This window comes from Emydura macquarii, unplaced genomic scaffold, assembly GCF_026122565.2.
Source record: "Emydura macquarii macquarii isolate MOO-44397 ecotype Brisbane River unplaced genomic scaffold, CSIRO-AGI_Emac_v2 contig_1146, whole genome shotgun sequence".
NCBI classification, from domain to species: Eukaryota; Metazoa; Chordata; order Testudines; family Chelidae; genus Emydura; species Emydura macquarii.
The window spans coordinates 14,143,307-14,156,671 of record NW_027131283.1 but is presented as its reverse complement, the minus strand read 5'-3'; the positions used below and the strand labels follow the sequence as shown (position 1 = coordinate 14,156,671).

The 13,365-nt window shown below is 42.3% G+C and overlaps 1 protein-coding gene across 1 annotated transcript in view; it reads left to right on the top strand.

Annotated features, from left to right (window-relative positions):
* MAN1A1 (mannosidase alpha class 1A member 1) overlaps positions 1-13,365 on the top strand; it is a 223,699-nt gene that overhangs the window by 127,901 nt on the left and 82,433 nt on the right. Inside the window, exon 5 of the mRNA XM_067546665.1 lies at positions 6,565-6,659. Within this exon, the coding sequence (XP_067402766.1) occupies positions 6,565-6,659 (95 nt within the window). The remainder of the gene's footprint in view (positions 1-6,564; positions 6,660-13,365) is intronic.

Genomic DNA, 13,365 nt, shown 5'->3' with positions numbered 1-13,365 from the left:
TAATGGCTTTTCCTTTTCAATTCCTGTACTTCTAGCTACTCACTAAAGTGGAAAAGCAAAATTTTGAAAAGGGAGTTCCAATTAACTTCCTAACATCAATATGCTTATATTTTTCCGGTGTTTCAAAGCTGATGTAATATTTGTTCAGAGCATTACAGTTCATATGAATAACTTATGACTTTCCTTGCTTATCTAACAAGTAGAAAAATATTTTCTTCATACTTAATATTAGAACCATTAGTTTTGGCTAACCAATCCTTATCTCTCTTTGAAACAGACAAAACAAGTTCTTCAAGTGCTTGCTCATGTCCATTCCATGCTAGGTGTGTGCATGCTGCGTGCACCGTTGCCAGAGATTTTCCCTTTAGTGGTATCCATAGGGCTGGCTCTAGTTCCCTTAGAACTGCATGCATATGCGCTGGTATAAGGGGGCCCCACCAGCCCTGCACCCTCTCAATTCTTTCTTCCTGCCCATGACAGTTGCTGTAATGACTCTTTCTTTGTCTGGCAAGGCTTCTTTGCAGTGGTTTTGGATTCTTTTATTCACTCATAGTGTTAATAGTTGCATGTGTATAGTTTTCGTAAGTAGTGTTAGTGTATATAGTTCCTATTGTCAAGGGACTTTTCGCTCCAGGGGCTGGGCATGCCCTGGTCCCCAGGCTTCAAGCCTTGTGCCTCCTGTGGCAAAGCTATGCCAAGTGACTCTCACTCCAGTTGCTTAAAGTGCTTTCGGGGAAACGCACATAAAGAACATGTGCCAAAGCTGCTGGGACTTCAGACCCTACACTAAAAAGGACCGGGACATCAGGCTAATGGCTATCCTCATGAAAGCTGTCCTCAGATTTGTCTCAAAGCAGAGTCGCTCCAATTCTGCACCTAGCTCTTCCTGTCACCATTCTTCATCCCCAGCAGCAAGGAAGAAAAACAGTGCACTGACAGAGATCGTTTGCAGTGCAGAAGATAGACAAGCAGAGAGAAGGAGACTCATTCCAGGCCATTTTACTACCAGCACCACTGACTACAAGGGCATTGAGTCCAGTGCAGCACCCTCCGCTGACCGTGGGAAGCCACTGTGGTACCAGTGGACTGATGGTGCCGTCGACTCCAGAGGCCTTTCAGGTGGCTAGGGAAACTGAATTATAATAAAGCAGTCTGAAAGATACAGACATAGTATGTGACAAAATCCATATCATAAACTACTTGGATATTCAGAAACAATCTGGATAGCAAAAGCATCCCAAACAAATCACTTATTTCCCCTTTGTCAAAACTCTGTTAAATCTGCCTTGGTACTACTTTGGCCCTGTTCACACCACTCAGTCAGTTGCTAGAGCAAGGTTAAGAGCAGGAGTAGGAGCTGAAGCACCAACTCCCACTTTCCACCTATATACAGTTACCTTCTCCAGGTCAAGAATCCAGCTAGCAGACCCCATCCAAAGTCTGAAACATTTCTGTTGTAATTCCAATCTCACAATCATTCGTAGTCACAGAAGATAAGATGTGGGACACAACAGGCAACTATGGTTAGTTTTGGTGTCCCATGTGGATTTATTTTAAATTGACTTTCACCCGCCGAATTTTAGAAGACACAGGAGCGTGATCACACCACACTCATTGCGTTTGGGGTATTGCGTCCCCACTAGCAGCGTTCGGGTAACAATCAAAGCAGTGCACAGTGGATATCTATTCCACAGTGCAACTAGACGCAGAGGCTTTTGGGAAAGTTGTCATCCTCCCATGATGCAACATGCTCCCTCCCCCTCCCTTCTTCTCCCAAACAAACGGACAAACTCTTTTTTATGCCGTTTTTCTAAACCCTTCAGTCTCTGCCATTGTCGGAGCGGCATGAAGCCTGCTCAGCTCTGCACCATCATTGTGAGCATCATAAACACCTCATGACTTAAACTGCAGTACTTTCAAGGCCAAGACAGGAGCTGCAGCATGGAAAATTGAGATGTTACTGAGGCCGCACTGCTACAAGCCATAGAGCAAAACAATTCCTATTTGCTGCAGGCCGTCATGCACTATCTTCAGTCGGTGGAGCACCGATTCTGGTCCTGGAAAACAAGCACTGACTGGTGGGACTGAATCGTTATGAAGGTGTGGGATGATGAGCAGTGGCTGCAGAACTTTCACATGCAAAAGGCCACTTTCTTTTAACTTTGCACAAAGCTGTCTCCAGCCCTGAAGTGCATGAATACTGGCTTGAGACCTGCTCTGACAGTAGAGAAGCAAGTGGTCATCGCATTGTGGAAGCTAGCAACCCCAGACTGTTACCGGTCAGTTGGGAATCAATTCGGTAAATCTACAATGGGAGGTGCTGTGATGCAAGTGTGCTGGGCCATTAATAGACTTCTGATAAGAAGGATAATGACTTTGGGAAACGTGCAGGACATAGTGGACAGGTTTGCTGCAGCGGGGTTCCCAAACTGTGGCGGGGCAATTGATGGGACACACATCCCTATCTTACCATCAGACCACCTTGCCACAAAGTACATAAACTGGAAGGGATACTTCTCAATGGTGTTGCAGGCCCATGTGGATTAAAGGGGATGTTTCACCAACATCTATGTGGGGTGGTCTGGAAAGGTGCATGATGCGCGCATCTTTAGGAACTCAGGTCTGTTAAAAAAGATGCAGGCAGGCACATTCTTCCCTGACAAAAAAATAAATATTGGCAATGTTGAAATGCCAATAGTGATCCTGGGGGATCCTGCCTACCCCTTGCTCCCCTGGCTAATGAAGCCATACACTGGCCACGTGGACAGCGAGGAGGAGTGTTTCAATAATAGACTTAGCAAGTGCAGAATGGTGGTGGAATGTATATTTGGCCACTTAAAGGGAAGATGCCGCAGCTAGCTCACTAGGTTAGACCTCAGTGAACACAACATCCCATTAGTTATCTCTGCCTGCTGTGTGCTCCATAATGTTTGTGAAACAAAGGGGGGAAAGTTCCCCCAGGGTTGGAAACTGACAGGCTGGCTGCTAATTTTCAGCAGCCAGATTCCAGTGCTATGCTAAGAGCCAACCATGGAGCACTGTGCCTCAGGGAAGCAGTGAAAACCTGGTTTTGAAATGAACCACAGTAATGTAAATCACTGTCAGTGCTGTGCCTTCCCTTCCCACCCTCGCACCATTGACCCCCGGACCCTTCTTTCCCTGCCGGCAGTCCCCAAGCTCTCCATGAATAAAGAGAAATGTTTTTTAAAGCATTAAAGTTTTATTGGTGATCAGTTACAGGGGGGAAAGTAAGATAATTTAACATTCTCATAAGGCCGTTTGGGCAGCCAGTGCAAAGTGTGACAGTGCAAACAGCAAATCACGTATGTTCCTAGTTCTTAAAGGGGCCGTCCTTTCTTTCTGCTCGCCTCTGCCAGGGTGGAGTGCAACACATACTGCACCCTGCTTAACCTCCTCCTAGGGCGCTTGGGGGTGGGGGCTGGGAAACAGCTTGTTGGCTGACCGTTTTGCAGGGGCTGCAGAGTGAGTTTGTCCAGCCTCTGCTCTTCCTGGAGCTCTACCAGATGCCTCAGCATGTCAAACTGATCCCTCATAGTATGCAGCATCTCCTGTTGCGTTGCATGCTCCTGTTCCTGTGCTGATTTTCTGTGTTCCATCTCCATATTTATTTTTTCTGGCAAGGACATCCTCCAGGCTTTGAGCTCTGTATCAGCAGCCACGGAGGCATTCACTAGTTCATTGAACATCATCCCGAGTTGTTTTTTCCCCCCACTTCCTAATCTGGGAAGGGTGCTCTGTGGGAGTAGAAGATGTGGTGAAGGGTGAGGTTCCCACTGTCAGGCAAGCAAAGCACAAAGTTGCCATTGTTAGCTGATCCCATGGATTAAAAGAAATGTTACAATGTAAAAAGAACCCCCTTTCATGTTCACAAGGCAAAGCCAGACCTGCATACCAATCTGTACATATTGCACGGGTCGGAGTGCTGGTCCAGACACGGTAAGTAAGGGGCCCTTGCATCCATTACAGGGAAGTCTATATAGCACTAAATTCCCCAGTTCATACATAATCAAGGAGACAGATCATTGAGCTCCCCTTTTACCATCCCAAAGACCAGTTTGGTGATCAAAAGGGATTGGAGGAGGGTGTGGGTGAAGTGTCGCTGGAGGAAAAATAAAAAGGGGGACACCAGTTCCTGGATCCGTAACGCCCATGCCAACAATATCATGGCCAGGAATTGTCTGTGTAGGGGCCCAGGGACACCATCCACGGCAGGGAAATAACACGCAGTGCTATATTGGTCGGGTACTGTAAACTTGCACCATCTTCGCTAGGTTACCATATGTGATATCAGTCTCCTGAGGGTAACGCAGGTGGAAAGGGAAGATTTCCCGCAAGCATTGGGGTACAGGCCTGTCCTTTATGCTGCTATTCTGTGTTCCACAATGATGCCTGCTCATTTAATAACAGAGTGGCAGGGGAAAGTGTCCTACTGTGGCGAAAGAAATAAGGCTGCCCTCCCCAGAAACCTTCTGCAAAGGATTGTAGAGTACCTACACAAAAGTTTCCTGGCGATATCCACGGTGGATTCTTGGGGTATCCCTGTGCACATAAAAAGTCTGTTCAGGGAGTAATCCTTGCTGAAGTTTACCAACCTCAGGAAGCCCATCCCCACAAAAACACATACCCCCAAAATTTCCCAAAAATAAGAAGCTAGACTGGGAACAACCACAGAACTGCGATTTGCTATACACACCAGATGTGCCTTCCTTGGCATCTCAATCTGTAACACTGTCCTGTTCCTGGCTGTGCTGCTCTGGGGTAACGAACAGGTCCTGGCTCTCTGGGAGAATGGATACACCTGCCCCTGTTCTCCTCCTCCTCCTCCTCCTCATCCACGGATTCCTTCTCATTCATCCTCGACTGGGATTCTTCAGAGATATCAATGCTGCGCGGTGGAACAATGGTGGAGTCACCGCCAAGAATAGCATGCAGCACCGCATAAAAGCGGCACATCTTCGGTGATGAGCCAGAACAACTGTTCACCTCCCTAGTTTTCTGACATGCCTGCCTCAGCTCTTTGATTTTAACACGGCCCTGCTGCACGTCCCTGTTGTGGCCTTTCTCCACCATATCACACAATACCTTCTTGTAGATATCCAAATTTCTTTTCCATGCTCGGAGCTGAGCCAAAACAGACTCTCTGCCCCACAGGCTGATGAGATCCAAGACCTCAGGTCGACTCCAGGCTGGAGCGCGTTTGGGGCATGCAGTCGCCATGAGCAGTTCAGCTACAAAGTTCTCGTCACGCTGAACAAACAAGAAATGAGAATTCAAAATTTCCTGGGGCTCAGTAGGAGGATTCCTGTTTACATGGCCACAGTGCAGCAGAGTGCGAGTGTCCAGAGTGGTCACAACAGAGCATTATGGGATACCTCTCGGAGGCCAATGACATCAATTTACATTATGCTCTGCCTACACTGACACTTGTTTGACCTATAGAATTTGACTTCAGTGCTACGCCACTTGCGGAGGTGGTTTTATTGAATTGAATTTTACTGCGATTTAGGTCGGTGGAACTGACATGCAAGTGGAGACGCATACTCTAGGTGGTCGACATAAACCAGCATCCATGCACCAAACCCAGCAACTGAAATTAGCCCAAAAAGTGTGAGATCATCTGATTAACTAAAAACCTACATTATGTATAAGTATTCAAAATGGCTTTTGCAAAATACAATATTGTTTATCAACTGCTTTTATTAGAGAAGGCAAATGAGTCTGTTCCTCTCTTCTCTTGCACTGGTCCACCAGCAAATGTGGTTATTTACACACACTTCTTTACAAAGGTTGTATGTGCATTTTTCTTCTTGGAAAATTTGGCCTAGAATTTTAATTGGAGATATCTATATATAGATATATATCAAACTGAGAATTGATGCCTCAAAACATGTACTGTTAATATATTCATGAGTGAAACAGAGTTAAAGAGGGAGGCGCAGTTAATTGGAGAGAAAATCAGCAAAGGTGACTTTGATCTTTTAATGCACCTTGATAATTCCTTTTTGTATGTCATACAAACCCCAGAGTGATACAAAGCAGATAATAGCTATTGAACATCCCAAGTATTGTAATTGCTCTCCATAAATAGGTTTCTATATTACATTGGAACAGTTTTCCTGTGTTAGAAAACTCTCTTCTTGAAGAGATCAGATAGTGCTCGATGAAAGCTTTCCAATGGTTAGTTTAGTCCAGCCTGAGCTAACTACTGGCAATTGGAGAGAGCAGAACCGTGTTTGTAGTATTGTTATAACAAATTATTTTCGCCCTAAACATAAAACTTCTGTTGTGTTTCCTGCTGAGGATTAGACATATTGAGGTACTTCTAAATCTTGTAAATAGAATGCCAGGTGCAACTTTTCCTTGGGTACTAGAGTATTCTTTTTTCTTCAACATCTCGGCACAAACCCCAGGATTCTATACTGTGTAGTCTTAAGGGATGCTTTGTAAAACACTATCAGTAGTAATATCAACAACAGAATTTATTTCCTATTACTTCTTACATATTTTGTTTTGTCTAATATTATGCTTGTTTTTATTTTTCAGATATTTCGAAAGAAAGCAGTGGAACTTGGAGAGAAGTTGCTCCCAGCATTTAATACTCCCACTGGAATACCTTGGGCATTGCTTAATATTAAGAGGTAAAAATAATTATTTTTTGTAAATTTAGCATGCATGAAAAGGGCTGCATTCAGTTAAATTGAAGCTGAAGTCCTGTGTTTATCCACATAACAGGTATAAAACAGGCAGCAGCATAAACTTTCCCAGGCTTACTGTCCCACCAGTGTACCCCAAACTTTGTTCTGAAGAATTCATCTCTCAGCAGTGAGGGTAATTCAGTCATGCCCATTCAGTCCTTAAACTCTCAATAGAGACTGCCAACAAGCATGCCAATTGAAGGGATAATATTTATTCTCTGTGAATTTGACTGATGAACAGCCACCAGATGGTACTGAACTTGGTCACATTTTAATATGCTAGGTAATATTAGTCTTCCTAGGTGCTAACTGGGGAAAAATTCATTACATTTTGTAGTTCTGAATTTAAAACACTGTGTTGCTTAGTCAGCTACCCTGTGCATGAGTGTAATAGAAATGTCCCAGTTACCAAAATAGACATGTGAGGCTGAAAGGAAATAGGGATTTTCCCCATTTTACCGGTTTTTGGAAAGCCTTTTGGGGAAACCTATTTTATATATTTGTTTTTATACCACCCTAATCTCAGTAGTAACAGCACTTTTGGGAGTGCATTAAACGATATAAGTAACATCTATCTCACATGTGGTTCACTCTCCATTTCTCTCTCTCCCTTTTCCCAGGGGAAAATTGTGTCTGCAATGCAGTTTTTTGGTTTACTAGGGTTTTGTTTGGGTTTTTAAAATATATTCACATTTTTTGTGTTGGAGAAGGCAGGTTGAAGAAGTGTGCCTTTCACTTTGGGCAGAAGGTGGTGAAGTTTATGATGGTCCTTGGTTTCTTTGGGAGTTCATTCCACAGTCTGACTAGCCCCGCAGAAAGCTCTGTCTCCTGCACAGATGAGGTTCACTTTTATTGTAGAAAGTTCCATTTTACATGAGGATGGAGTTGTCTACTACAATTTTCATCCTGGAGCTTTAAGTGATGGTTTGGATACCCTGGGCCTACACCATTGAGTGCCTTGAAGATAAGGACCAACACTTGAACTTGACTCTGTTGTATCAGAAGCCAGCATAGAGAGCAGAGGATGGGTTTGATTTGCTCATGGTAGACAGTGCTGCTGAGGAAGCATGCTGCAGTGTTATGAACTAGCTGGACTTTTGAAGCGCTCATGGTTTCAATCTATGTACCACAGAAGCGCTGAGGGAGAACAGTATTGAGACTCTGGTACTGCCTCAGGAATCAAAATCAGTCTCTGATTACAGGGTCGGGGCATCAAGGATTTAATGGATTCAGCACCAAGTAATTCAGTGCCCCCTTTTCCCCCTCACCCAAAATTAAATCTATTCTGAACACTTTCGGAACTGAACCAACTCTTTTGCTGGCCAAACAGAAAAATCAGTTAATTGCCCAGCTCTAGCATCAGTAGAAGCTTTATCCTTTGCTTCCCTGGCTTCAAGGAAGACTAGTGTTGGTAATGGGACTGACATTTGTGGGCAGGAGACAAGCTATAACATAAAGCGAAGTAGTTTGGTTTGCTGTCATTATTTTGGGGTCAAGGGCAAATCTCTATCCCTGGGGACAAATTCCTATACAACACTTTTCTGTTTTGGATGGAAATTGTCTCCAAAAATATGGCCCTGCCCACCTCCTTTATTTTTGAGCAGATTTGGATATTTTTGTCCCTATTCTTCCCATTAAGACAAAGTTACCATTGTTCAACAAACATTCCAGTATTATTTTCACCTGTCAAAAATAAAGGGCATGAAGCCTGTTGAACTAGGTTCCATTAAAAATTTGAGCTGAATGTGGTATTACGTTCTGTTGATAAAATCAAATGCCAGAAAAGACTGTTTGGACTCTACATAGGCTACTGACTATGTTTGAATGCAGACTGAGAATAACACTTGCTCACAAAAGATTGTCTTATTTTTACATTTTAACATCTGTTACAAGTTAAAAGTGGATGTGAGCTGAACTCACAGTTCTCTGTTTCATAAATTGAGAAATCAAATGGTTGGCTGAACGGTTTAAATATGTATGAACAAACTGGATACAGTAGTTATTTAAATCATAGAAGTATGCGACTGGAAGGGACCTTAAAGGGTCATCTGGTCCATCCCTGTGCACTGAGATAGAACCAGGTATACCTAGATCATCCCTGACAAGTGTTTGTCTAAATTATTCTTTAAAACCTCCAGTGATGGAGATTCCACAGCCTCCCTTGGTAACCTATTCCAATACTTAGTTATCCTTATAGTTACAAAATGTTTCCCAATATCTAATCTAAATCTCCCTTGCTGCAGATTAAGCCATTTAATGTTTGTCCTGCCTTCAGTGAACATGGAGAACAATTGACCCACTATCTTCTTTACAACAGCCCATAACATATTTGAAGACTATTATCAGGTCCCTCCATCAGTCTTCTTTTTTCAAAACTAAACATGTCCAGTTTTTTGAATGAGGAAGAAAGTTCACCTAACAAATCAACAGTGCTGTTTGAGCATTGTGAATGTCTTTGTATCAATAAGTAATGTTTTATAGCAGGCTAGTTTTTTATTTTCTTTAATTACTGTATATTGTACAGAAAGGCTGTCTGAGTTAGGCTTGGCATCTCTCCAACCCCTGAAGCAGCCCAGAATTAAGAGGGCACAAAGGTGCCCTAAATCCAATTTAGCCAATATTCCTGTAGGAAGCACAGAACAGGATCTCACCTTGAGATTCTCACCTTGAGAATCTCACCTTGTTTTTCTTGAAAAAAGAAAACGAGAAAAAAATATTTGTCCTAACATTGTAATATGCAATCTTAAAATTTAATAGTACATTTTGGATCATGTAAACCTAATTTTAGAGGTTGTGCATAGTTATAGAGGAGAGAAATGAAATTCCTTTAAAAAAAAAAAAAAAAAAGCTCTAAGTTCCTTTGCTTGCTTCCTTGTATTTTAGGGCAAATAAAAGCAGTAGCAATACTACCAAAAGAAATTTAGGGATTAGGTCTTAACTTTGGGAGTTCTGAGAGTCCAGCTGTGTCCAAAAGACAGGCTAAAGCCTGGTCTACACTAGAAGATTAAGTCTGCTTAACTGTATTGCTCAGAGATATGAAAAATCCACACTCCTGAGCAGCACTGTTAAACCAATTCAACCCTCAGTGTAGACAGCACTAGGTCTATTGGCAGAATTCTTCCATTGACCTAGCTGCCACTTCTCGGGGATGTGGATTTACCTACACTGAGGGGAGAAACCCTACCCGTCAGCATAGGTAGTATCTATGCTGAAGTACTGTAGCAGTGCAGATAATATCTCCCTGCTGGCATCTGCATCACCAAGTGTTGTGGTTTAGCACTGGAGACTCATGAGTGGCCAGCCGACAACAATCTACATTACCTTTGTCTCAGCAAAGTATATATCTGAGTAATTAATTTGCATTTCAAGCATTGTTTAATCAACAGATTGATTAATGTATTACACACAAGTCCTTCAGCCTGTATTTAAATTCTAACTTTTAAAAGAAGCTTTATTTACTGACTACTCTAATTATGTCACCATGGTGTAAACAGTGTTAGCTGTTACATTGTATTAGGCAACACAATCCTCCTTGTAGCAATTAAATTGTTTAAGGCTTTGCTTTAATCAGTGGTGCTGGAGCTGCTGCACCCCTGTCTTGAACACTAAATACATGGTTTCCATCATCAGCACCCCGATGCTTTGTTCTAGCACACTTGGCTTTAATTGAAATGAAGAGCTCGTTGGTTGTATGATACATGGTTAGTGCTTTTCTTCAATAGTAAAAGTCAGATGAGCAGTACTAAAACTAAAATGAAGGATTTTGTGCAGCTTTAAATTGGTGTGTGTACTCTTTCAATGAGTATGTATAAAATAAAAATGAGTACATCAAAAACAAAGAGAAATTTGGGGTCGGAGCTGGGGCCGGTTTTGTTCAACATCTTCATTAATGATCTAGAGATTGGGCAGATGACACTAAGCTAGGGGGAGTGGTAGATACCCTGGAAGGTAGGGATAGGCTACAGAAGGACCTAAACAAACTGGAGGATTGGGCCAAAAGAAATCTGATGAGGTTCAACAAGGACAAGTGCAGAGTCCTGCACTTTGGACGGAAGAATCCCATGTACAGGTACAGACTGGGGACCGATGAGCTAGGCAGCAGTTCTGCAGAAAAGGATCTGGAAGTTACAGTGGATAAGAAGCTGGATATGAGTCAGCAGTGTGCCCTGGTTGCCAAGAAGGCTAATAGCATATTGGGCTGCATTACTAGAAGCATTGCCAGCAGATCGAGGGAAGTGATTATTCCCCTCTATTCAGCATTGGTGAGGCCACATTTGGAGTATTGTGTCCAGTTTTGGGCCCCCCACTAAAAAAAGGATGTGGACACATTGGAGAGAGTCCAGCGGAGGGCAGCAAAAATGATTAGGGGGCTGGAGCGCAAGACTTATGAGGAGAGGCTGAGGGAACTAGGCTTGTTTAGTCTGCTGAAGAGAAGAATGAGGGGGGATTTGATAGCAGCCTTTAACTACCTGAAAGGGGGTTCCAGGGAGGATGGAGCTAGGCTGTTCTCAGTAGTGGCAGATGACAGAACAAGGAGCAACGGTCTCAAATTGCAGTGGGGGAGATCTAGGTTGGACATTAGGAAAAAGTTTTTCACTAGGAGGTTGGTGAAGCACTGGAATGGGTTACCTAAAGAGGTGGTGGAATCTCCATCTTGAGGTTTTTAAGCTGCGGCTTGACAAAACCCTCGCTGGGATTATTTAGCTGAGGTTAGTCCTGGTTTGAGCAGGGGGTTAGATTAGATCACCTCCTGAGGTCCTTTCCAACTCTGATTCTATGAAATTTCCATGAGAATACGGAAAATTTTACAATTTGGACTGTGTTTTTCTTTGACTCCAAATAGCAAAGTACAGAAAATAAAGTGTCTTTTTTAATAAATTTTCTGGACATTTTTAAACCTATTAGTGCTGTCTGATTTGCAACTGAGCAGTGCAAAATCCTAAACTATAACATTTCAGAAGAGACTTCATGGAACATAGTGTAAGCATATAACCATTTTAAAAACAAGAAAAATGTTTCTTTCCTTGGTAGCTCATACATTAATATATGTAGTTCAGACTGCAGCTTTAAGCATTATAACATTAGATTTGTGTGTCAAGTTGCCTTCTGTTGGCTAACCCAGAGAAAGGATAACTGGCCTACTGTTCTTACCATGGATATCTCCTTTAGCCCAAGTGCGAAAGGCCTGTGGTTTGTTTGGATCTGAAGGACAACGGGTTCTAGTTCTGCCCTCACTACAATACAAGATTTAGATAGTAATTGTTTTTTTTTCTTGCTTCACACGAATTCTTTATAATGTGAGTGATCATATTCTCAGACTCTGTATATATAACCTAAAGAGGCTAATTAAAAAAATCCTTTCTCCATCAGGAATTCCTAATTCTAATAGTTATCCAATAATCTGTAGTTTCATAATAGACAGGACTTAAGTGTCTAATGCAAAAAAAGCATGAAAATACTTTTTTGGGGGGCGGGGGAGGGAGGGAAATAGAGGAGAGGGCACATGGCCATCATGCGTTATAAAGAAGGCAAAACGGGCACAAGCATCTTCCCCCATTAAAGTAACTGTAAGGGGCATAGTCAACATAAAATCACATTTGTGTTGAATTTTTTCCTATGTTGCCACAAATAACATCTGAAACTGTTCTAATAGAAAGATTAGAGGAAAACCTTTTATTGTTTTAATTTCTGCATTTGACTCCATTATCTGAGTAGCATGGGGGGGTGGGAAGGGGAGCACAGATTTTATTCAGATAATCAGGAGTTCAGATAATTGAGAGGGCAGGAGCAGCAGCACCGGGAGCCCCTTTGCAGCTCCACTGTTGGGAGTGAGCAAGTGGGGCCACGTGTTGCCAGGACTACAGAGGTCTCTCTGCGCTGCAGCAGGAGCCATTCAGCAGCAAGATGGTTTCCCTCGCAGCTGGGGGTCTCTGCTTTATCATCAGAATCTCCACATTATCTGAATCAACTGGGAGACAACAATGGGATTCAGAATATGTGGAGCTTTGGATAATAAGGTTTTGGAAAATATGGAGTATACTGTATTCAGTTTCACTGTTTTGCCTGTATAATGAATCAGTTACCTGTAGGAAAAAGAAAAAATAATTTAAGAAATAAAAAATATGATACTCAAACCGCAAACATTGGCTGAGTGACCGAAATGACTTTAACCTTGCTTTTAAATGGACTAGTTTTCAAACTCCTGGAGTAACTTTTAACAAATGATGGCCATGCTTTTGTTGTGAGAAGGGGCAATACTTCAATATACCATTAAGAAACTCCAAAACCTCATTAACACTCCAAAATACCATTAAGAAACAAATGTCAACTGCTTTTCATAATTCACTGGTAAAATTGATTCTGCTAGGACTTTCAGGGGCAGAAAATTCTGTGTGTTGGTTATTCCCCAAAGAAACAAGACATCCTTCCATATTAAACATTTTTAATGTGTTCTCCTCGTGATACATAGATCATTAGCCATGTTTATATAATCCCCTGAGATACTTACAAAATAGAATTGCTCCATAGCCTTTCTCCAAACACTATAAGGTGTAGTCTCCCTAGGTTGTAATAGCTGAAACCTTCCATGTATTTAGTTAATTTAGTAGTTCTACTCTGGAATTTCTATATACGTATAGTAATAATGTGC